Here is a 24,752-nt window from a genome sequence, read left to right on the forward strand (position 1 = left end):
GGGGGGTGGGTGGGAGGGGGTCGCGATTGGTAGGAGGAGAGGGGATTTAAGTAAAAGTGTAGTCAATAAAGCCAATTATGCATATAATCACTATTAACATAAACCGAGTTTGATTGTTTGTTGAACAAGGAAGAAAAATAATAAGGACAAGTAATCATAAGTGTTATTGAATAAGGTACATTTTGTAGCAAGGATAATGCCTAGTCTATTTTATAGTATTAAAAATGTGAATATTATGAAAAGTGAATTTAATGCACAATATTGCCATGTCTTGTAATCTTTTCAATACAAAGTTAACTTGATGGAGTGCTTGTTTTGGGTACAATTAAGACATAGAATCTCGCTTGTTAACGATGGTAGTGTCCTCTACATTGGACTATAAATACTGACTTCTGTGTTCACCTCAGAAGGTAAATCTATTGTTTAGAGACCCCTTTTCAAAAGGTAGTATTATTTTACTGTTGATACAGTTGGTGTTTTTTTTAATTAATATGGATTATAGAAAAAAAGATGTTGCATATTTTTTTCTTAAATTTTTTTTGAAAATTTCATATGAGAACCTCACCTGCAACGAAACATATAAGAAGCTTATTGCACCCTATTCCTCAAGGCATTGTATGCTCTGAAAATTTGAAAATATCTGATTTACAAAAAGAAGTTATTTTGATAAAGCTACAGTTTATCTTACTGGTTAGATAAATCATACTTTTGTGTGCTTATGTTTAAAATGTTGTTACATATTGGTGAATGTAGTGCTTGCTTTATGTGGAGTTTCAGAGATAACACAGCATTATTATAGAAAGTCAGATAAAACCTGGGCTCACTCTCAACCACTTTTCTCAGTTTCCATGATTTATGTATTAAATACTCGGTCTTGCATATCTGTATCTGGAAGAAATAGGTTTTGTTTTTACTTCAGAATTACACGGGCAAGTGGTGGACTAATTTTTGTGTGTCAAAAGAATAAAAACAGATGAAATACTCAACCAGTTGTCAGTTTTAATCTCACCTGGCCGAAAGGTCTGTCTGTGGTCTGTCAACTTTTTCTACATAGTGCTACTAGTTATGAACGACTGAGGGGATTTTAACCACATTTGGTCAGAAGCATTCTTAGCAGAATGGGAACATATTTTGTATAAATGGTGTGTCCCAGGACCTGAGGGGCGGGGTCCAAAAAGGGACAATCTGCTAAGAATTCTTGAGGAGGGGAATGAATTCTCTTTTTATACGCCTGTCGAAAGACCGACGTATTATGGTATGGTGCTGTCCGTCTTTCCGGCGTCCGTCGTAAACTTTTATTTGTCCGGAAATCACCTCCTACATTTTTCAGGCGATCTTTATAAAACTTGGTATGCTTAATCACCATGATATGGAGTTGTGCTTTCCTGAACGGGGTATTAATTTGGTGATTTGAACAAGAGTTATGGCCCTTTGTTTATTTCACTATAGAAATCTTGTCCGGATATCTCCTCCAACATTTTTCAGCCGATCTTTATGAAACTTGGTAAGCCTAATCACCATGATATGAAATTGTGTTTTCCTGAATCGGGTTTTGATTAGACGATTTGAATAAGAGTTATGCCCCTTTGTTTATTTCACTATAGAAATCTTGTCCGGAGATCTCCTCCAACATTTTTCAGCCGATCTTTATGAAACGTGTTAGGCTTAATCACCATGATATGAAATTATGTTTTCCTGAATGGGGTGTTGATTAGACGATTTGGATATTCACGGGCGTATTTTGTTCCGCTTTGCGGTACTGTTGTTTATAACTGTTAGGTTTCTGCCACCTGAGGATGGGGTCAAATTGGGGGAAATAAGAGTAAATTCTCAAAATTCCTACTCCTCCTGTAGACTTGGGAAGCAAAGTTGATAGGAATTTAACAACATGTCAGGCGATCAAAAGCCAAAGTACATGTTCTTAGGTCAAATAAGTTTCAAGGTTAAGGTCAAATTTGTATAAACACTGTAGAGCAAAATTGTTTGGAATTAAACATGGAGTCAATTGTCAAAAGGACATGGTTCAAGGTAAGAAGGGTAAAGGTCAAACTGATTGACATTTTGTTATTACGTTGTGAAGCGTAGTTTGTCCGAACTAAAGAATCGGTCAACTGACCAAATGTCAACCTCGCTTGGTTTGACCTTTTGGTCCAAACGTCAAGGACAAAATGGATCATAATTAAACAAGAATAGGCAGATGATATCATGATGATTATGGGTGTATACAGCAATATGATGTGCTCCTTGACGACTTGTAAGTGTTCTCTCAAAAGTAAGAAGAAAGTATGAGAAATGTGGGAGGGGACATATTTGCTTCTTATAGCTATAGCGCATGCGTCGTTATGAGGTTTGAGGCTGGTACCCGTGAAAAAAACTAGTTTGTATCACCAGATCGACAAAACGATAGCGTCGTAGATCTTTAAGAAACCGTAGGTATAACAATAAGTGATATTCTAGTATGTAAAGTGCCACACATACTCGATATTCCAGGGGTTGCGATCTCTGCACCCCAGGAACATGTCATGGCAAAATTTAAGGTTCCATGTGCGGCACTTTTTGGACAAAACGAAAAGATTAGTTTGATCCTTTGATGTACATCAAACGAATCTCGAGGTCGCATAACAGTATATTGTAAGGGCTTTGCATTTTCAAAAAAAGGTTTCATTCTGTGAATGGTCAGTTTTTTCTCCTAGAACCAGTCAAATTACTTTGCATGCTCCAAGGGTGCAGAAAGTGAATGTGATCGTAACCCCTGGAACATCGAGAATAAGACGCAATCTTATAAAATGAATACCCAATATAATGGCGATATCTAAATTTTATAAATTAACAGGCTTTTAAAAACTCATCGTCGACAACAGTTAACTGTCATCTTGTCAAAAAAGCTTCATTCACCCCGTTGATGCTTGGACAGAACTTTTTCGAGAATCTCTCTAATGGCCATAACTCTGCCAACCGGCGTATTGTTAAATCCCTGCAGTAATCCTCCTAGGTGCCATCGAAATGAGAAAACGTGCGATAAGTAGCAAATAAACAAGTATATAGAAGTCTGCAGACGAGATGTTCCGTTAATAGCATGTCTGAAGACTTATTTGGGATTTCAGATTCAAAAATGATAGGGCAGTTATTTGATCCGCCTTTACGTATAATTCATGATATCGGCGTGTGTTCCTGTAAGAGGAACAACAGTTATGACTATGGGAAGATTTATAGTGAAAGGTGTCGGCCCATCTGATATATTGTTTTCTGCTCGGTAACGTATCATCAGTATGTCTAGAAGTTTCTCTAATGGGTCCGTTTGAGGAATTAAGCCTGTTTATGTTTGACTTTTTTCGATCACTTTGGATTCTCCTCTGCCGTTTCCTACTCTTAGGTATAAAACTCGTGCCCTTAGCATATCATTGGCGAGTCCTAGATGGACGAAACAAGTTAAAGTATGCATCAAAGCTCTGTTTCAACTAAGATAAATTTATCTTTTGTACAATTTTCGTTATTTGTCCTGTAACGATCTATGTTGCAAATTACGTGTGACTGTTATTCTTGGAAAGAAAAACTGAACTGTCTAAAGGTCCTGGCTTATGTCATTTTTAGCCACAAGGTGCCGCACATGGAACCTTAAAGCTTGCCGTGAGATGTTCCAGAGGTGTAGAGAGCGAAAGCTATCGTAACCCCTGGAGTATCGAAAATGGAGATTATACGGATCAATTACAAATTAATAGTTGTCTATAAACCCATTGTTCTACAGACCTTGTAATAAATTGATCAATCATGCTCCCATATGTCGCGTTTCGTGTATAAAGCTTAGAATGTTCGATTCCCCTCTTTCGATAACGAAGCTTATGGAAGCGATAAAAACGACGAATCTGTTCGATTTTGGAGGTCGTCGATAAGCCTAAAAATGTGTGCTTAACGAACAGAGGTTTGATGAGGACACATCGGGTATTGTATTAAAAGGCCATTAAGTATGGCGTTATTGTGTGATTCTTATCAACAACACTGACTTGTTGACGAGAAAACAATGCTATTCCGTGATATACTAATTGCAAAAGTAAACATATATCGAAGTTAGAGATACAATTTTCAACGCAGAAATAAAAAAAAAATCACACATATACTTGGTATCATTGAAACATTCATTGCAATAGCTAATTACACTAAATCATTTGTTTATATTGTTTAACGTGCTATCAACAGCAGTGGTCAGTTAAAGACAGCCTCCCGGTGTCTGCGATGTGAGTGCATGTCATTTAAAGACAGCCTCCCGGTGTCTGCGATGTGAGTGCATGTCATTTAAAGACAGCCTCCCGGTGTCTGCGATGTGAGTGCATGTATTGAGTGTGTGTTTTTGGAGGCTGTTATATGTTTATGTAAGACATATTTTGATGGTACGGAACTGAAGCCGTCTTTATTGTGTACCACACTGAAGTATACTGCCGACGGCCTCCAGCAGGACACGCCGCTCGGTAATATCACACTGACAACGGGCAAATCAGTCGTTACACTGTCACAATGCCGAATGTTAAGCAGGGAATAATAACTTCCATTTTTAAAGACCCTGATATATCTTTACCCGGAAATAAAACCCACAATGTCACAGTAGCGAACGCTAAAGGCCAAAAGTGATGCGGCGTCAAGGGAAACACTATAGAGAAATTTAGTTGACTCTTACGATCACTTAATGGGATCAACAGGTAATATTCTTAATTACACTCTACCTGCGCATTCAATAACCAATCAAATGACGCGATATAAAAAAATAAACAAAACAAACAAACAAAAAATTAACAAGTTGTAAAATTTACCTTTTATGTCTCCGGATCTAAAGATCGAGTGCACATTTTTTGTGCTGTTTGTTTGTCTGTTGTCAACTTGAACATTGCCTTCAACTATTGCACCGTAAGAGGTAGGGCTTTCATTTTTGGCATATGTATTCCCTGTGACAAAACCTATCCAGTGGTACCGATAATTTTAACCATGTGACCTTGACCGTGAATTTTGACCTACATTTGAAAAAAAAAACATCGGCCATAACTATTGTATCATAAGAGGTATTGCTTTAATATTTGGTCATGTGATTTTAGTTTGTTGAAACTGGGGGGCATACTATTTCATAAACACATTCCGTTTTAATCGCATTTACTTTTGCAACTTTTGTATTTTCAACGTTGCTAATTATGTTTTTTGTTATCAACAAATACATCTACCAATTCTCCGCTCTAAAAGTGATAACCAAATCTGTCTAGATCCCAGTGGACAATTTCTTTGTTTGCTTTGGAAACCTATACTGCTGTCTGATTATACACCGCAAATATATGACGTATCAGTTTTATGTCACCGCCATGAAATCACCAGAGCAGACGTATTGCCCTTTAGCCGCCATTCCTTCACTCCGTCATTATTTCGTTTTTGCTCATTTTCTGTCTGATGGACAGATTTATTGAACAGTTCTACAGCGAGTAGAAACACAACAAGTTATTTGGTTTCCGTCACCTTTTTCCACCCAAAGTAATGCTCTTTGAATGAAGATAATGATGATAATTATAGTAAAAACAAACAAACAAACAAACAAACAAACAAACAAATCATCAGTTTCTGCCCATTTTATCCGAGCTGGTTCAACTATTCATTTAGTATTGGTCTTATTTTCCCTTAGCTATGACAGCAGGCAAATGGACTTTTAAGATTTTAAGAACTTCTCGAAAAATTTCAGTGTTCGATGGGAACAGTGATTTGATAAATAGCTTTATTGTGTACGCTTAGTAAGCTTTAATTTATCTTTGGTCAAGAATCTCCTGTCACAGTTTGAAATACGTAAATATAGTATATTTCTATGTAACCAAAGGAATTTCGAGACAAATATCAACACTTGTTTGGAAGTATATATTGAAGTATAAGTTCTCTCTATGATTGATATTACTGAAAACACCTTTTTGTGTGTTAATTCGTTGCATATTCATTTATAGCATTTTATAAGCTTTGATGTTCGGATTTAATGAAATCGTAATATCCTGTTGTATGCTTGGTCGAAAATTCATCCGAGCATCTGGTGTAAACTGATTGATAACGACGAGTTGAATTTGTCTTCCCTTACTTGTTTCATCGCAAGTTAGAACGATTGGGTGCGGATAAAGCGATGAACCAAATATATCGTTGTATTAACGATACACGATTTGAACACGGCCAATTCTTTGTGAAGCAACAGACGCTTACTCTTCCGGAACTTGCGGTATTATTCTCCATTTTTTGTTTTGTTTTGGTTTTTGTTGGGTTTTTTTTTGCAGGAGTCTCGTTCTTTTTATTCATAATTTGCCTCAGTTGTGTTGACTTTGAATTTTGAAAAGGATTCTGTTGACATATTGGTATTTTCTTTGTTGTTTTTGATGTGTTCAATTCTCGTTAGTACGCATGGTGGTTTTGTTGTTAAGGAAATGTGATTGTGATTTGTATCACTTGGATTTACCAATTTACTCTTCCGAAACGCCTGGTCGTATTATTATTATATTTTTTCCCGAGTTTCCAAATGAATCCTCTTTTGAACATGTTTCATGAACACAAGTTTTTTTTTTTTTTTTTTTTTACATTTTAATAATCAATAATCTATCCCTGGTCACCAAATTGTTCATTTAATTCCTTTTTCATGAATCAGCAGTTAATCCGCCTGTTTAAACATCCCCGCCACGTGTAACATGGTATCTCATTCCGGCCGTATTCCACTGTGATGCTGATGTAACCCGTCACTGGCGTGATGTAGCCGAAGATGCGGAAAGCTGACTGCCATGGCTGCGTATGTATACTTAAACAATCAGAGGTGCTGACAGACGAAACAAACAGACCATTATTTACAATCGAGGAATCACCAGTGAAACCTGCGAATCATTTCACTGTAGTTATTATATGTTAATTTTGTTTTACTTTCATATAAATTTGCTGACATCAACAGTGCAATAATCCTTAAACCCATCTGTTCGTTTTGCGCACAAAAGTTGTTTTATCGCTATGTACTCTTATTGGAACGTTTCCAAATTTTACTTAATAAAGAAAATATTTTTGGTTTAGGTTATAATCGTCTGGTAATTCTTCCCGAGACGATTTCATTGAGAGCTTCAAGTAATTAATTGTTTCCAGGCAAGGAACAGAGATATACAGTATGGAAATTATCAGACGTTTGGAGATAATGTTTGGATATCCAGTCTGCTCAGCCTCCTCTTATAACGATATTTGCTGGCATGAATTGAGATGTATGGACACAGACATAGACAGTTTCTGCTTCATGTAAATATTCTTAAAGGCGAACAATGCCTACATTTTTGTAAAGAAATCAATGCTCGAATATATTACAAAAAATACTTATAGTTTGTGATTCATTTTAATGTGAAGTTCGTGAAATACTCAGCTAACTTTAAGAATAACTCTATTTTTTAAAAGAATTACATTTGTATTTTCATGATGTGTCATTTGATATTCCGTATTTATAACACTTTTTCGAATGTTACTTAATTTCAATATTTCAAGCATCATTGTCACAATATTTCCTTGCTTTGTAATCGTTACCATTGTTTCGGCGTTCGATGCATTGATGTATATACCTTATCCAAATATTCACATTTGCTAGCAAACGTTTGTCTACACAAATAATTCAACGTCCTAAATGTTTACGACTTTTGTGCTGACGAGTTTGAGAATACTTCGAAATGTGTAAAAAAAAAAAAAAAAAAAAAAGCTTTATTAAATATTGTATAATGAATACACTCAAATGCCACGCATCTCGCTTTAAAGATGTTCTTTTACTATGGTTTCGTTTGTAGGCACGGTTGTTTCGTTGAGAACGTGGCATTGCTTAGGTTGACCTTCGCCATTGCGTAGTGTTATAAGTCCGGACCTGGCCTATCCGGTATTGTATCTTTCCGTGTGTTAGTGGTCTGAACGGCTCACTTCCGGGTTTGGTGTGAGTCAACGTTTTGTACACATGGTCTCCTATTCTATTTACTAGCGCTGAAAGAAGAAGGCGGATACCCTCTCAGAACACCTCGTTCTGTTATTTTTTTTTTTATTTTGTCAAAGATCTCCATCTCTTTTTTATCCGTATTTGTTTGTTAAGATTTTGAGTTAGAATACAAAATGATCTATCAAACGTCTGTGACTTTCAAGCTTTGACATGATGTCGACATTTGGTATCTTCCACGAAATCTATGTAGTTTCGTCTTCAGTAATTTTCTCGGATTGTGTCTTTACAAACTACGCACTGTATTAATCATGCTTCAGAGTGCTGTCTTTTGAAATTGTGTTATTAATCTTCCTGTTTTTCAGGATCTCTTGCAGTCAAATCCATTGTAGAAGACATATTTTTGCGTCTGTTTGTAATTGTTATATATCCGAAAATGTCAAATAATTTTAATCGTGATATGTCGCCCACAATACGATACATACAAAACATGTACAAGTTGACAGATACTTAATCTAGACACATTTATCGTTTATAAACGATTCATTTCCTTCAAATCTTAAGCACTTTTATCCACCGCCTGCACGTCCCTTTGCAATCGTCTGCTAAACTGCTGTAGACTGATGTGCGACGGATGATGTCCAGTTGTTGCAATGTATTGCTGTATAAATCTCACACTTACTTTTCAAATGTCAATCACGTGAAAACTTCGTGACAATATCGATTACATAATGCAACAATGTTGAAAATTATCGCTTGGCAACCTCGCAAATTCATATAAACTGATATCATTATTTCTATTCTGAACGTCTGGAGCGATGATCGTAAATATTTGTTTCCACATCAATAATTCGTGAAATGCCAACGAGTACTGATAAGTTTATCTCTTGTCTTGTTTTAGCTGATATCGGAAACAAAAAAAAAAACAAAAAAAAAAAAAAACAAACAAACAAAGCAAAGTGTCATATGAACATCGTAGTTTATATTAGGTCAGTATATATTTCAAATCAAAACGGACGCTTCCTGGATTAGGATGTCTACGGAACGAGACAGACGTCACGCGTGTGAAGGGTACAGACATCGGCTTGACGAGAGAGGCTTTGTATCGGGTCTGCCTACGTATATCAGTTCTGTCCGTGTGTTTGTCTAGGACAGAAAGATCTATGCCCGTTCCGTACTAGAGCGGCCGTTGAAAGTAGTAATGATAACGGAATAATTCTTTTATTAGACAAAATACAACCAGTTAGAATGATAATGAAAATTGTGTATTTTATATTGGTTTCGTGCTATAGATCAGATATCTTTAATCATGACTAAATTATATATATTTATCATTAAAAAAACAACGAAAAACAAGATTGTTTAAGATCATTAGTATCGTTTGCGAAAATTGAAATAACTCTACGCGATCTACATAAATAACAATTTTGCCCTTTACAGGTCTAGAATCCGAACAGCGTACAAATGCATCTATAAATACTTGTGATAAAAAACAAGACAGTGCAGGTATTTTTGCTAAGGAAATGAATTATTACTAACTGTTGTGTTTTATTTTTGACTTAGTTTACGCCCACGTAATGTGATCGATGTCTTAAGGCATTGCAATTGGAAAACCTGTCGTCATTGAAAACATTTGAAACATGCCCTCGAACTTTAATCGAAGATACAAGCTACTTGAATACTTTAAGAGGAGAGGCATGTACACCTGTAGTTTCAATCCCCTTATTTGTATCGTTCAGTGCATCTAAAACCCTGTGACTAAACGTATACAACTATCGGCTTCACAAACGACAACAGTTTACATGATCATCCAGCCGGTTTCACTCCTCTTAAATTTGACAAATTATGAGCCCAAAACATATTCTTTACACCGATATGTACTCAAATACAGGACGTTATGATTTGAAGACTAACAAAAAGACCCCTTGTGAAAAAGAGAGTGTTTTAGGATATGACGTCAAATTAAAGACCTTACGATTTCAGGATTTCAGACCTTCCATTGTGTTTCAAGAGATGATTTATAGTTTATAATGGTCTGTTAGGCCATGCAGACTTGAACTGACCCTTATGTAAGCGGTGGTCTGTTAGGCCATGAAGACTAGAACTGACCCTTATGTAAGCGGTGTTCTGTTAGGCCATGAAGACTAGAACTGACCCTTATGTAAGCGGTGGTCTGTTAGGCCATGGAAACTAGAACTGACCCTTATGTAAGCGGTGTTCTGTTAGGCCATGGAGACTAGAACTGACCCTTATGTAAGCGGTGGTCTGTTAGGCCATGTAGACTAGAACTGACCCTTATATAAGCGGTGTTCTGTTAGGCAATGGAGACTAGAACTGACCCTTATGTAAGCGGTGGTCTGTTAGACCATGGAGACTAGAACTGACCCTTATGTAAGCGGTGGTCTATTAGGTCATGAAGACTAGAACTGACCCTTATGTAAGCGGTGGTCTGTTAGGCCTTGGAGACGAGAACTGACTGTTATGTAAGCGGTGGTCTGTTAGGCCATGCAGACTAGAACTGACTGTTATGTAAGCGGTGGTCTGTTAGGCCATGCAGACTAGAACTGACCCTTATGTAAGCGGTGGTCTGTTAGGCCATGTAGACTAGAACTGACCCTTATGTAAGCGGTGTTCTGTTAGGCAATGGAGACTAGAACTGACCCTTATGTAAGCGGTGGTCTGTTAGACCATGGAGACTAGAACTGACCCTTATGTAAGCGGTGGTCTATTAGGCCACGCAGACTAGAACTGACTGTTATGTAAGCGGTGGTCTGTTAGGCAATGGAGACTAGAACTGACTGTTATGTAAGCGGTGGTCTGTTAGGCCATGTAGACTAGAACTGACCCTTATGTAAGCGGTGGTCTGTTAGGCCATGCAGACTAGCACTGACTGTTACGTAAGCGCTGTTCTGTTAGGCCATGCAGACTAGCACTGACTGTTATGTAAGCGGTGTTCTGTTAGGCCATGCAGACTAGAACTGACCCTTATGTAATCGGTGGTCTGTTAGGCCATGTAGACTAGAACTGACCCTTATGTAAGCGGTGTTCTGTTAGGCCATGGAGACTAGAACTGACCCTTATGTAAGCGGTGGTCTGTTAGGCCATGCAAACTAGAACTGACCGTTATGTAAGCGGTGGTCTGTTAGGCCATGGAGACTAGAACTGACCCTTATGTAAGCGGTGTTCTGTTAGGCCATGAAGACTAGAACTGACCCTTATGTAGGCGGTGGTCTGTTAGGCCTTGGAGACGAGAACTGACCCTTGTGTAAGCGGTGTTCTGTTAGGCCATGGAGACTAGAACTGACCCTTATGTAAGCGGTGGTCTGTTAGGCCATGCAGACGAGAACTGACTGTTATGTAAGCGGTGGTCTGTTAGGCCATGCAGACGAGAACTGACTGTTATGTAAGCGGTGTTCTGTTAGGCCATGCAGACGAGAACTGACTGTTACGTAAGCGCTGTTCTGTTAGGCCATGCAGACTAGCACTGACTGTTACGTAAGCGCTGTTCTGTTAGGCCATGCAGACTAGCACTGACTGTTACGTAAGCGGTGTTCTGTTAAGCCATGCAGACTAGCACTGATACTTGTGTTCAGGAGCGATGGTTTGTGAGGCCATGTAGTGTAGAACTAATCCATGTGTAAGCGGTGGTTGGTATGGCTTTGAAGAGTAAAACTGATCGTAGTGAAAGCACTGACATGTGAGGTCTTTTTTAATCAGACGTAGGAACAGGGTATGTAATCTTTAGTGATTTGATTGTGGCTTTTATATAGATAAATATAGGGATGACTCAATCAACAGAATATTACATATCAGACAGACGATCCGATCTACAGCTGATTGTAAATGATGACACGTTAATGCCAGTGTAATGGCAACGACCAACCTCCCAAGACGACATCGTGATAATACCTATCGAGGTTGGTATAGTTGGATAACTCCAATTTATTAATGGAGAAAGTAAAAATTTTACTTATGAATATTTCAAAGCAAAAAAAAAAAAAACTACACACTATATTTTTGTCTAAGAAGTAAAAAAAAAACATCTTTTCAATAAATAATAAATAATAGCTGGGTGAAATAACGTTATAGTGGACATTACTGTACATTAAATATACTATGTGTAAGAACGACACATGTATTTATTTACGTTCGAAAACTATTAAACAATAAATAAACAAAACGTTTATTAAATAGAATTTCTAACGTAGTTTAAGGGTTTAGTAAAATTCAAAACAGCGTCTGACACAGTTTAAGGGTTTAGTAAAATTCAAAACAGCATCTACCACAGTTTAAAGGTTTAGTAAAATTCAAAACAGCGTCTGACACAGTTTAATGACAGAGCTGACATTGGCTTTGATGATGTACCGGGTCAATATAAGGTCATTTTCCGTCACTGTTTTCTGTTGCCTGTATGTTTTCTTGCTGTCTAACTCGCAACCATTTGGATGGAAAATCAAACATAACGATGAAACTTACAATACTAATTCATTCTCTTGAACTGATACATCTAGGTCTAACATGGCGTAAAGAAAAAATCACTGTTAATTAAATTTACTTATTGTATTTACAAATATTGACTTCAGGATTTAAAATCATTAACATCAAATAACGTCAAAAGGAAATGTACGTCTGTGAGTTATCTGATCTTCCCAAAACAAATATTAAATTATAATACATTGCCTAGAGCTACAATAAGGAAATAATGTGTACTGCTTTGTCGATAAAAATATGTTATTCACGATGTCTTGCGAAAATCAAATCAGTTCAGATCAATTGACAAACCTTCCATGTTTTCTTTCACATCATAATAACCCATTTAATATTTACTAAATCATTTTTTTCGGGAGATAATTTGGCATGGTTGTCATAGTTTAATGGTTGCAAACGCCAAAATAATCTTGAAAGACATTGTAAATCTCTAATAGGGCCTAAGTCGAAACCACTTAACAAATCATTTCTAGGCCAGTTTCATTTCCTTCAAAGGTCAAAATCTTTCATGTTCTGATGCAGAAAATCTCAGAAACGATTAAATGTAAGTTATTGTGGATTTGTGTATAATGTACGTTTACTGCAGCTACAAGTAGAATTGGTATGTATCACTGTTTTCAGTGATACAAATGTATAATTTGTTTCGGGAAAAAAATCGTACAAAAATACATCAAAATACAATTTTATTAAATTCTTAATACCACGTAACATCAACTTTTCAACAGTCACTGCTCATTGTATATTTTCAATATATTCTCTGGTTTAATCTTTCTTCAGTGGATAATACGTACAGCACGTTTGAACTCATCAATATACATATAAAAGGCGACAAATTTACAGTAATTGACACAGACAACACATTATCACATCTAATTTCCGCATTGACTAGAAATCACACCAAATATAGAACATAGAGATATCTAAACCAACTGGAGACGTGATATTAACCAACGATAAGCTAGTATTGAAAAAACAACAACAGAATGCTTGATTTGTTTGCTTCCTCACCAACAATTAGAGACGTGATACTAATCACTGCTCAGCTAATACTGAAACAAACGACAGCACAATGCTCGATTGGTTATCCTTAAATTCATCCATGGTTACTTATCAGAGCTAGGCTAGATAAATACGAAATTCAGCTGTAAGTCACTTTTTTATAATTATACTTTATTATTATTGGTGAGAAAATTGATTGAGATAAAAAGTGATATAAAAAATGTTATGTTTTATCGTTGTAAACATGTGTAAAATGACCAAAAATTGCAAATATTACATTTTTGAAATTACGCATAAATATTTCTTCATGGAAGGATTAATTATCTTACATATTTTGTTCAATCTCGTAGAAATAGCGAAATATCAGAGAGAGAAAAATCCTCTCGTAAATAATGTAAAAATATTTCCTCGCGAAATAAGAACGATTTTCAGATGCATTTCTGCTCAACCTCCCATGAATTGCAAAATATTGGAAATCACTCACGTGAAAACTTTTCATCGTGAAATAAGCAAAATTTGCAGTGCGTTTTTTATCTGCAATCTTGATTTTGAATTCTGTAAACGTCCATTGTAATTTATATTTTATAATTCTTTTATAATAAAAGAAATCAAAACAGTGGTATCTGATACCGTAGCAATATTTCATCACTATCATACACTATTTACAAAATATAACAGCTTTCTGTAAGTTAGAAAGTTCATGCAAAATTATGTAAATCATTACATGCAAAATTCGAGATATTGTATACAACATCTGGCGATGAAGACACAAATAACAGCGGAATGTGGGATACATTGGGTGTTGTTCGTGTTAAAACAAGTCATTATTGAGACGGAAACGTTCACAGGGCGATTGCCTTGGTACGGCTATAGCAGTTCTCCAAGCGTATGAGGATACAAATTGGCAGGAATGTTTACATTGATTTAATAGAATTCATGTTATCGGATGACCTTCTCCTGTTGGAAGTCTTTTCTGTGACATCAATACCCTCGTCATCTTCCGCCATTTGAAAGTGAACGAATCTGGTCGTCAGACCATTTTGAGGTTTTCTTGTTTCATCTTCGCTAGCTTCTCCAAGTAATGCTTGGTGAACCCCTTTGTCCTCAATGTCATCATCGTCAACATCATCTTCACTTTCCAAGACAACGTCTCCTTCCATGTGTTGCTTGTTGTTTAGAAGGGCAGTTTCCGCGTTTTCTTCTTCCGAAATGGGATAGAACGTGTCCGAGGAAGTCGAACCCGGACCGCCCTCTCGAAGTTCCCACGTGTTGGAAGCATCGGTGTAAACATCGCTTAGACACGATAATTCGGTGCAATTACCACTCTGACTAGAAGAGTACGTATCCGAACTAAATTGCTGACCATAAGAAGGGCGCTTTTGATTGCCGCTGGTTTTTCTATTCCCCGGAAAAAAGATAACATATTCACTTGGACTCGTGAAGGTTGGTGGGGTGTTCGGCTCCTTGGCATCAGAGTACCGCTTTGTTACCTCTCCGAAATCGTCTGATGACATGTTTGTTTCGCGTACAATACTAAGTTTTCGTTCACACTGACTGTCAATTATTTCGTTGCGCACTTGTGTAGTGATTGGGGATTCTGTGTCTTTGGGTGTTCCCTTAGGTGTAATACTCGGTGACGGACCGCCTGTACTAATCTTGAGCGAATTTTTCGAACCTTTAAAACTTACGGAGACTTGAGTGACGGAACTGTTGATTGGATGAATGATATTGTGAAGCGCCAAACTATCTTTTCTGGACTGAGTCAAAGATTTACTTGTCACAGTTAATTTATATTTGCTTGCCTTATCCTTACATATACCATACTTGTCGAGGATTGCAAACATGTCTTTTCGAAATTGTTTTGTTATAATTACATACAAAAATGGATTGGCACATGAATTCAAGGGATAGAAGAAAACCAGAAGGATCTTTGAATTTGAGATGTCAATGAGAGGGAGACCACTGGAAGCGGTTAGGCCAAAGAATGCAATAGGAGCCCAACATACGAAATTGGTGAAGACGAGCATAGCCATCCGCTTGGCAATAGTAGCATCGCTACTTCTTGCTGTAGAATCGCTGTTACGCACTTGCCAGTACATGTTGATGTAGCAGCAGCAGATGCACAGGAAAGCAACACCATTGATCATGAGTAGAGATATCACATATGCCTGATCCGTGGCATTTTCAACCTGCATGGGTAGGCATACGCTGACATTACCGTAGTCACTTATACCAAGCAGAGGAAGCATTGCCATAATGACAGCATACAGCCAGCCGGCTGCCATCACACCTACCGCCTGACGCAGCTTGAGTCTTTTTGTGAGATGTATGGCGTGACTGATAGCGTACCAACGTTCCAGTGTAATTACAGTTAATGTAAAGATCGATAACTCGGATGAGAAGACCGTTAGAAAACCGGCTGTCTGACACCCCCCTTCGTTTTGCCATAATATAGCATAGTTAAAGTATTCTCCAAGTGTATGAATGTCGATAGATGCCAGCAGCAACAAATATACACCCATAAGAAAATCGGCAAAAGCAAGATTACACATGAGGAATTTCGGTACAGTTATTTTCCGTTTGCTTGAAGCGAGTACCAACAGGACAACGATATTGCCAAGTATGGCTGCCATGACAACAAACCAAACAAATATCCGGAGCCACTCGTACCCCATGACGTCCTCACATGGATTGAACGCATCCGGTATGGGTGTGCAATCCACTTCTCTGTAGTTCTCTTCAGTATAGATAATTCCACATTTTATGTGCACTTGGCTGTTGTTCTCTGGTACGGGAGATACTAACCAAGTAATGTTCTCAGAAGGGAAACCTGCCGGAGAATCTACCCAACCCTCATAGTCGGGCCCTACAGGGTTGTCTGATACATCATCCATTGAAAAGTCGTCAGATTTTCGTTTCCTCCGTCGCGACATTGATCCAACTGGGGTAGTAGTGCCTGTCTGGTGTTGAGTAGTGGGCGAGGAGGACGTAGCACAATCTTGGTGTATTCGGCGTTGAGCTTCCTCGTACGCACGCTGTTTCTGACGCTTTTCCGGACTCTCCTTTTCCGGTATTAGAAAGGCACAACAATGATGAGGATAGTACAGTCGCGCTTCTTTTATTTTATTGAACGTCCATACAGACGGGAAGTGACGTAGGGACTTCGTGTCCTTTAAAATCAGCTTCTCAATTTCAGATATTCCTGCTGTTGGGAGGCTAGTGATGGCAGTTCGTGAAAGGTCGCTGAAAATGTTGAAAAAGAAGGTTAAAATTACCGATTTCAGAACAAACAATGATGCTATGAGTCTTTATAAAGTGTGATGCACTTGCAAAACAAATACGTACTCTGTCATCAATTACTTTAACGAAATATTTGTTTATGTTATAGTAAAAGAAACACAAGAAATACATACCATCTTATTCAAAATGATCACTTCGGAATAATGTACAAAACAATCATGTTGCTGAGCAGCCACGAAAACATAAATTAAAAAATTTGTATAGGAAAATGTTTATATTTTAAGAAGACCTGCTACTTACAGTTTTTTTAGATCATGAATTGCGGAGAACGCGCCATCTTCTAACACAGTCAATGTTGGATTGTCGCTGATTTGTCTATAGGCAAAAGAATTAGGCAGTGCGTATCAAAACAAAATATATACATTGCTTTCTATCATGTTTGTGATATGAACGATGCATATTTTTATGTCCTTTCTGTTGTATTGTAGGCTTATTCACAGTTTGGCTCTACTAGATATAACTTAAATTTGTATTTAAAAGTGCGATTTCATTTTTACAATCTTTTAGATATAAGGTGGTAGACACTGCTGTTGGACGTTTAGCCCCCATAGGTTTGCCGTAACCTGAATTTTACATTTTATTTGAATAGTCTCCGGATTCAGCATTTACACATGTACTTGATGTTGTTCTCAAATTCTAAAATGACGAAATCTTTCCAGTTGTGGGGTTTGTATATCTCCCAATCTATATTTTTGACTTTTCACTTTTCGATCACATTGGATTTTCCGTGGGCGCCTCATAAGCTTTGAAATTTAGGTCTTTAGCATCACTGACAAATCCTGGAATGACGAAACGGCTGTGTGATGCAGTTTACTTTTTCCTCTAGTGTATTTACCACTGAATGTCAATTAAAAGTTGTCATTCGTGTTCCTTTTGATCAGTCTTGTAAATGTTTTCAAATTTCTTTCGTTATAGAATATCTAACCGCCAAAAACCTTTGATTAGTGAACGTCACGTGTTGACGATCTACAGTTCTGACGTCACAGGCGGCAACATCGCCGACCACGTCATCATTTTGTTCATCCAGTTGAGAATGTAAACAACTGAAGCAGATATTTTGTTGCAATGACAACATACTTACTGTCGGTAATTGTGACATTTGTAAAAAATATAAATAAATGAATTATGATAGAGATACAAAATGCCATCTACGCTGTATATGCTTTTCTAAGAAGGAACAATGTAAAACTGCATAGGGCATGTAAATTATGATGAAACCGTTAATAGTTTTAGAGCATAAGACAAAAAGTTCACCGAAAAAAATATAAAAAAATGTAGTGTAATCAGTTTAACGGCGTTTTGGTGCCTAAATAATAAAACTAATAATAAAACGTGTTTAAATTTGAAAAATACTATCGCGTTTCTCAAATGATGAAGACATTTTTTCTGTATCTACATTTGCAAATATTTCGATTTTTCTACATTTCGATATAAATTGAATGAATAATCGGACAACATTTTATAAAAGGACACATGTTAAAATAACGATTTTTTATACTTACAGGTTTACTATCTGCGCCTCGTAAAAAGCACTTTTCTTGATTGTTCGGATTCTGTTATTGTCCAGTTTACTGTACAAAAGAAAGACGTGCGTCAGTCATCAGAATCATCATTTTCGACCCATTGTGCGTTTAGAAATGCGACATTAACGCTTGTTGTTGCATCAGCAATTTCTAGTTGAGAAATTGGTAGGTTTGAGGTCCATATTAAAAGGGGAAATAAGATGATAGTAAGGTTGCTGATATTTGCAAAAGTTGAAGATGGACTGTTAGTAAGTTGTGTAAGGTGTGTTTTTTAGTGCAGCAATTCACAAAGGGATACTGAAATTACAGTCTTACGAATTTTCAGTATTTTAAAGAAATTTAAGAATGATATGAGTACATTTCGGAACATTTTCCTCATGCTCGTATGTCAATAGAAGTTTTTATTACACAGCCATTAGAACATAAGAGTGTGACATTTTGATGACTACACAGTCACCTTCATCACAAAAAAACTGCCCTTACATCAAAGGCTTGTCAGAAACCATTCAGAGAATTTACCGTTGTTATAGCAACGCAACAGTCATGAAACGCTACAAGACTCTACGAAATAACAGTCAATCCTAAGGATAAAAGACTCAAAGAGAACGTCACAGAATGCGTATACAAAATCAGATGCAAGAACTGCGACGCATCATGCATCGGAGAAACAGACAGGAGATTCGGGGTCCGACTTAATGAACATCAGAAAGACGCGGAATCCCAAGAAGGCAAAAAATCACTAGACCAGAACGAAAACCTTCTCAGTTCCGGATCAATTAATCGGCACTTACAGATCATTCCACACAGCACTGTCTGGGAAAAAAAATCAAAACTCTGTTTACAAACTCGTAAATCGATTTTCGACCTTAGAGTACATTTGCTGTTAGTACAACTGATAAAGTTGGTCGTTTCCTTACCATCTTGTGCACTATGTACGTCAGTACTAGTACGCTCCACACTTATTATTTGTCTGATGAATGTCACCATGGAGTCATTGAAACGTCAAACTCTAATCTTCTACTGGTTGTATTCTATAAAAAGAACTTCTAATCCACTGTCACGAGTACATCCGTGCTATTTGAAGAGTGATGGGCGTACATGACATTAATTTTCAGCCTGATTTACCCAAAGAGTGTGAAGTGGTTTTTGTTAACTGATAATATTGCAACGCGTCATGATGGTACTAAACAGTCTGAAGAGTGTTTTGATTTCGTAATTCGGGACAGACGAGGGATAATTTGTAATTACACATTCGAGACAAGAAGGCGCTGTGATTACACATTCGAAAAAAGAGCTCTTTGTGATCACAAATTTGAGACGAGGGCTGTTGTGGATTACATATTCGAGACAGGGGTGCATTGTGATTACACATTCGAGACAGGGGTGCATTGTGATTACACGTTCGAGACAGGGGTGCATTGTGATTACGCATTCGAGACAGGGGTGCATTGTGATTACGCATTCGAGACAGGGGTGCACTGTGATTACGCATTCGAGACAGTGGTGCATTGTGATTACCCATTCGAGACAGGGGTGCATTGTGATTACGCATTCGAGACAGGGGTGCACTGTGATTACGCATTCGAGACAGGGGTGCACTGTGATTACGCATTCGAGACAGTGGTGCATTGTGATTACCCATTCGAGACAGGGGTGCATTGTGATTACACATTCGAGACAGGGGTGCACTGTGATTACGCATTCGAGACAGTGGTGCATTGTGATTACGCATTCGAGACAGTGGTGCATTGTGATTACACATTCGAGACAGGGGTGCATTGTGATTACACATTCGAGACAGGGGTGCATTGTGATTACACATTCGAGACAGGGGTGCACTGTGATTACACATTCGAGACAGGGGTGCATTGTGATTACACATTCGAGACAGGGGTGAACTGTGATTACACATTCGAGACAGGGGTGAACTGTGATTACACATTCGAGACAGGGGTGAACTGTGATTACACATTCGAGACAGGGGTGCATTGTGATTACACATTCGAGACAGGGGTGCATTGTGATTACACATTCGAGACAGGGGTGCATTGTGATTACACATTCGAGACAGGGGTGCATTGTAATTACACATTCGAGACAGGATACGTTGCTATCACACATTCCAGACAGGGACATGTTATGATAAAAAAGAGTTTGTTGTGGTCAAGTATAAGAGTTACCTCTGTTTAACATAACACACAAGGGCATTATGTAATTGAACATTTCGAACAGGGCTTATTGAAGTTTCAACTAACGGACTGGAGCGCGTTTTGTAATTCATGTCAATTTCAGTCACTTCGAATTTCTTTGTTGTTACATGAATTGAAGTGACTTAGAGCGCTGTATGACTGCGTGTATTGTACAAACACATAATCACATGAAACAAAGGTCGCTTGACTACACTGAAATCATTATATATGAATACCCTTCATTACATCTAGGATATTCAGAACGATATTACGTACGGGATATATATATTTACATACATGTGATATACTTACAGAAGATTTGTTTTGATGGACATGAAAGCGTGTTCCTCAATCTCTTCTATTTTATTGTTTGATAAATCTCTGAGAAAAAAAAGCAAGGAACATATTACCATAAACTCTTTTGTATGTGATTATAATGTTTACATATACGCAAGTAAATGATTATGAAAAATGTATGATAAACTTTGAGTAGCTACTAGGAAATTTCCCAGAGTTCCCTTAACTATAAACAAAGCATATTTGTGTGCAAAGGATCAATATCAAGTTTACGGCAATGACACCTAAAACAGTTAATTCCATACATCTCTTGCATGACTTCGTTGGTATCCCTGTTCCTGGTGCTGAAGTTCTCCAGATTGGGAACTCGTGTGATGCCGTTCCTGTACATTTGTCTGTAATATAAATATCAGACACACATATACTGTAAAACTCATGTATTATTCATGAAGCTCAATTTTCGTGGTTTTTTTTAAAAGATAAAAAACATATTTCATTGGTAATTGATTTCGTGGATAAATATATATCAATACTTATATTTATTAATGTAACGGTTTGTGGGTGTATTTATTCGTGGGTTATGAGTACCTGCAACATCAATAAAAATAACTCCCCATAAATATGTGTGGTTTTACAGTACAGTGAAACCTCGCTATTAAGACCACTTTGGGGACTGGACAAAAGTGGTCTTAATAGCGAGGTGGTCTTAATAGTGAGGTGGATCAGATTGACCACAAAGAACCGTAACTCTGTTTAAAATAAAGAGTATATATGTCATTAAGTAATGTACATGTATATTATTCAACAATAATAACTAATAATAATAAACTAAAATGTTGAATTTTATGAATTGCATGTAAAAAAGACAAAATTGCTGAATTGACAGAAGAATAATTATGTATATATTCCTTAGTTATATATCATAATATACATATATATTTACTATTGTAAACATTGAATAAAAGGAAACAAACAATCCATTTTAAGTTCAATTGGAATTTAACGTTAATTTTGCAACTATTTCACATAAATTTACGAACACTTTTACTCAGTATTTGTAACAACTTTAATGAAGTCACTATAAAGTCTTTCAACGCTTCATTTTTCACTTAAATTCGCAAACACATTATCTTTATCAGTGTATCACTCAGTACAACACATTTTTCTTTTTACTTAAAAAAAAAGAGTCCGGAGCACAATATTGCGAAGAGCTACGGATCTGGACAGCCTCCTCTTTCATACGTCCTTTTTACCGATCGCGATAGCTCGTTTCGTTTCCGTGGTTTCGTCATTGCTTGATAAAGTTCATCGGAGTTTTGTGACAGAGAAAATGTGTCGTAAAAAAATGGAACACATACACGTTTTTTTATTGTTCAAACGATATCGAGAGTGCAACATTGCTACAAAAACAGTTAAAAACCCTCGACAACGTGTGCGCGTGCAAGCCAAGGAATATCGGCCGAAACGACTACATAATTCACTTTTGGGTATGCAGGGCTTCTAAGGTGTTTATATACCTATCGGTCCATCAATATATAATTAACAAACAACAGATCGCTATTAACACGTGTCTAGCACGCGGTTTCGGACGGGTAGGCCAAGTTAATCCGATAATGATGTTTACTTCGTTTAACGCCACCTGGTGACAGGGTCGGTAACCCGTGACGAAAACAATGGTCGTGAAGGACACACATGTTCGCGGTTCACTGCCCACCAGGTAAACTTTAATCACTGGTCAGGCCGTGGTCATAATTGTGAGGTCAATTATCGTTAATAAGTGGTCGTTGGGACTGTAAGAAGTGGTCGTGAAACGGAATAGCGGGGTGGTCGTAATACTGAAGCGACCAATACAAAGATATATAGTGGAAAAAAACGGAACGGAAAAAAAGTGCCCGTAATAGCGGGGTGGTCGTAATTTTGAGGTGGTCGTTAGGTGAGGTTTCACTGTAGTACGAAAGTATATTGCTATGTTTAGTCGGATGGTGCCGAGCATTAGGACTTAGATCTATGTGTACAAGTCATCACAGAATATGTATACATCCTATGTTTCTACAACATAATTACTCGACTTTAACCCGTTGTTATTATTTGAACAATATTCTCCAATAATAATAACTGAATCATCCTGTTGATATGAATTATGAGAGTGTATGTAAAATAAATTCAATTTAAGTGTAACCTGACTGTTGACACGTTACATTTGTTTGTTAAATATGTGTGTGTGTGGGGTGTTGTTTGTTTTGTTTGTTTGTTTTGTTTGTTTGTTTTGTTGGTTGGTTGGCTGGTTAGTTGGTTTTCGTACGTGTGCGTTTTGTTTGTTCGGTTTCTTTTGTACATCTGGAACTAACAAACGACAATGAAAAACGTAGTGTAAAACGTACATGGTATCGAGACGTTGGAACTCTCCAAACACTCCCGGCCCTATGTTTCCAAGTCTCTCACATCCGATAATGCCTCTGAAAATACAGAATGTGTCTTACATATTTATGATAAAATCGTTTTGATGCAAGTAACAGTATCAGGATGGTAACACAGCGAAATATACCGGATTGTTTGGTACTGATAATCACGATTGACACCCAAAATGTACGATGGGTTGAAATTTAATAGACGATACAAATCACAAAAGTTATTAATATTCATTTGACAGATTAGAAATGGTATGAATACCATACAAAACTAAAAATCCAACTTGTACTTCACTAGAACGTTTCATCCCAATAGCTATCACATGTGTTTTGAAGTTGAAAACGAGACTGATTTTGATCCTCTGACCTAGATTTAAGATTTAATTGTTGAGCAATAGAGAACGACCATTGCCGATGTATCACTTGGCGGTGACAAACAATCGTTTTGTTACATAACAATATATCTTGCCTTATTAGAGCCTGGTATTGTCTGTTCATACATCAAGTTTGACATTTCACCCAAAGACATCGTAAACAGTATCTTTATGGATTAGCATCCATGATTGTAATTGAATTTAAATACAAACTTTGCGGAACTTTAACATCAAAATCAATTTCACAAATGTCATTACCAAGAGACAGATATCTTTGATTGGATTTGACTTTTAAAATTTTAAAATGTTTTCTAGGTTCGATTTTATCAACCTCCTTGGAGGTGTGTTTGGTTTGTAAATATGCCGTTATGTAATTGTGTAGAACATTGGGTTACATCAATGACAGTGGTCTGTTATAAGAGTATGTCATAAACATGTCATATACTGATTTAACTAAATCGCAAAAATACAAACACGGAAGAAATATGACCTTGTGGTCTTTGTCAGTGCACTATCGACTTCTGTCTCGGAATAATGGCAACAAGCCTAGGATATCGAATCAATTGTGACATAAACACTGTAGGTTTGGAAGCTGGAAATGTTACCGACTAGAAATGACAGATTCACGATATCGAAATAGAATCGTACCTGTGAAACATATTAGTGTATAAGTGATGCTTGCGGTATATGAAGAAAAAGGTATGGAACTAATATAGAAGAATGATTTCCGACATTGATGGGCATATACGACGGACAGGGTTACTTTCAAGACAAGACATCGTCATTATATCTAAATCCGAACCTGGAAAAGTTTTCCATGTCTTTCTTACATCGTCATTATCAAGTTTTCATCCTCTTAAGAAAAGAAAGTTGTAATGGGAATGTCAATAATGTGATACTGTAAAATCACATGTTTTCGTGGGACGTAAACTTCGTGGCTTCTCAAAATGAACACTTTTTTTGCACTTGATTTCATTGATCAATCTTGACTAGTACTATAACATATAAACTTGCATCTATTTATCATTGCGCGAACATCCACTATTTGACGATTTAGACTGTTCACGTAGTCAATGAAAATAAATCCCCCGCAAAAATTTGTGATTTTACAGCAGACAACCTTACCGCGAATATCAACACAATGTTATTTATCATGAGCGGCTTTCGCAGATGGATCTAACTGATCTCAAAATATGGAGGGAAAGTACCAGGTATGCGGTTTTATCAAAAGC

At 37.1% G+C, this 24,752-nt stretch overlaps 1 protein-coding gene across 1 annotated transcript in view; it reads right to left on the reverse strand.

Moving 5' to 3' along the window:
- Window positions 1-5,331: 5,331 nt before the first annotated feature.
- The window catches only part of LOC132547365 (follicle-stimulating hormone receptor-like), a 78,425-nt gene continuing 59,004 nt past the window's right edge, over window positions 5,332-24,752 (reverse strand). Inside the window, exons 4-12 of the mRNA XM_060211126.1 lie at window positions 23,120-23,194; window positions 21,044-21,133; window positions 20,754-20,822; window positions 18,232-18,300; window positions 16,970-17,044; window positions 14,348-16,672; window positions 13,914-14,019; window positions 6,211-6,345; window positions 5,332-5,421 (exon numbers count right to left, since the gene is read on the reverse strand). Of these exons, the coding sequence (XP_060067109.1) occupies window positions 5,332-5,421; window positions 6,211-6,345; window positions 13,914-14,019; window positions 14,348-16,672; window positions 16,970-17,044; window positions 18,232-18,300; window positions 20,754-20,822; window positions 21,044-21,133; window positions 23,120-23,194 (3,034 nt within the window). The remainder of the gene's footprint in view (window positions 5,422-6,210; window positions 6,346-13,913; window positions 14,020-14,347; window positions 16,673-16,969; window positions 17,045-18,231; window positions 18,301-20,753; window positions 20,823-21,043; window positions 21,134-23,119; window positions 23,195-24,752) is intronic.

Source organism: Ylistrum balloti, unplaced genomic scaffold (assembly GCF_031769215.1).
Source record: "Ylistrum balloti isolate Yb309-2 unplaced genomic scaffold, AGI_CSIRO_Ybal_v1 Utg369950, whole genome shotgun sequence".
NCBI lineage: Eukaryota > Metazoa > Mollusca > Bivalvia > Pectinida > Pectinidae > Ylistrum > Ylistrum balloti.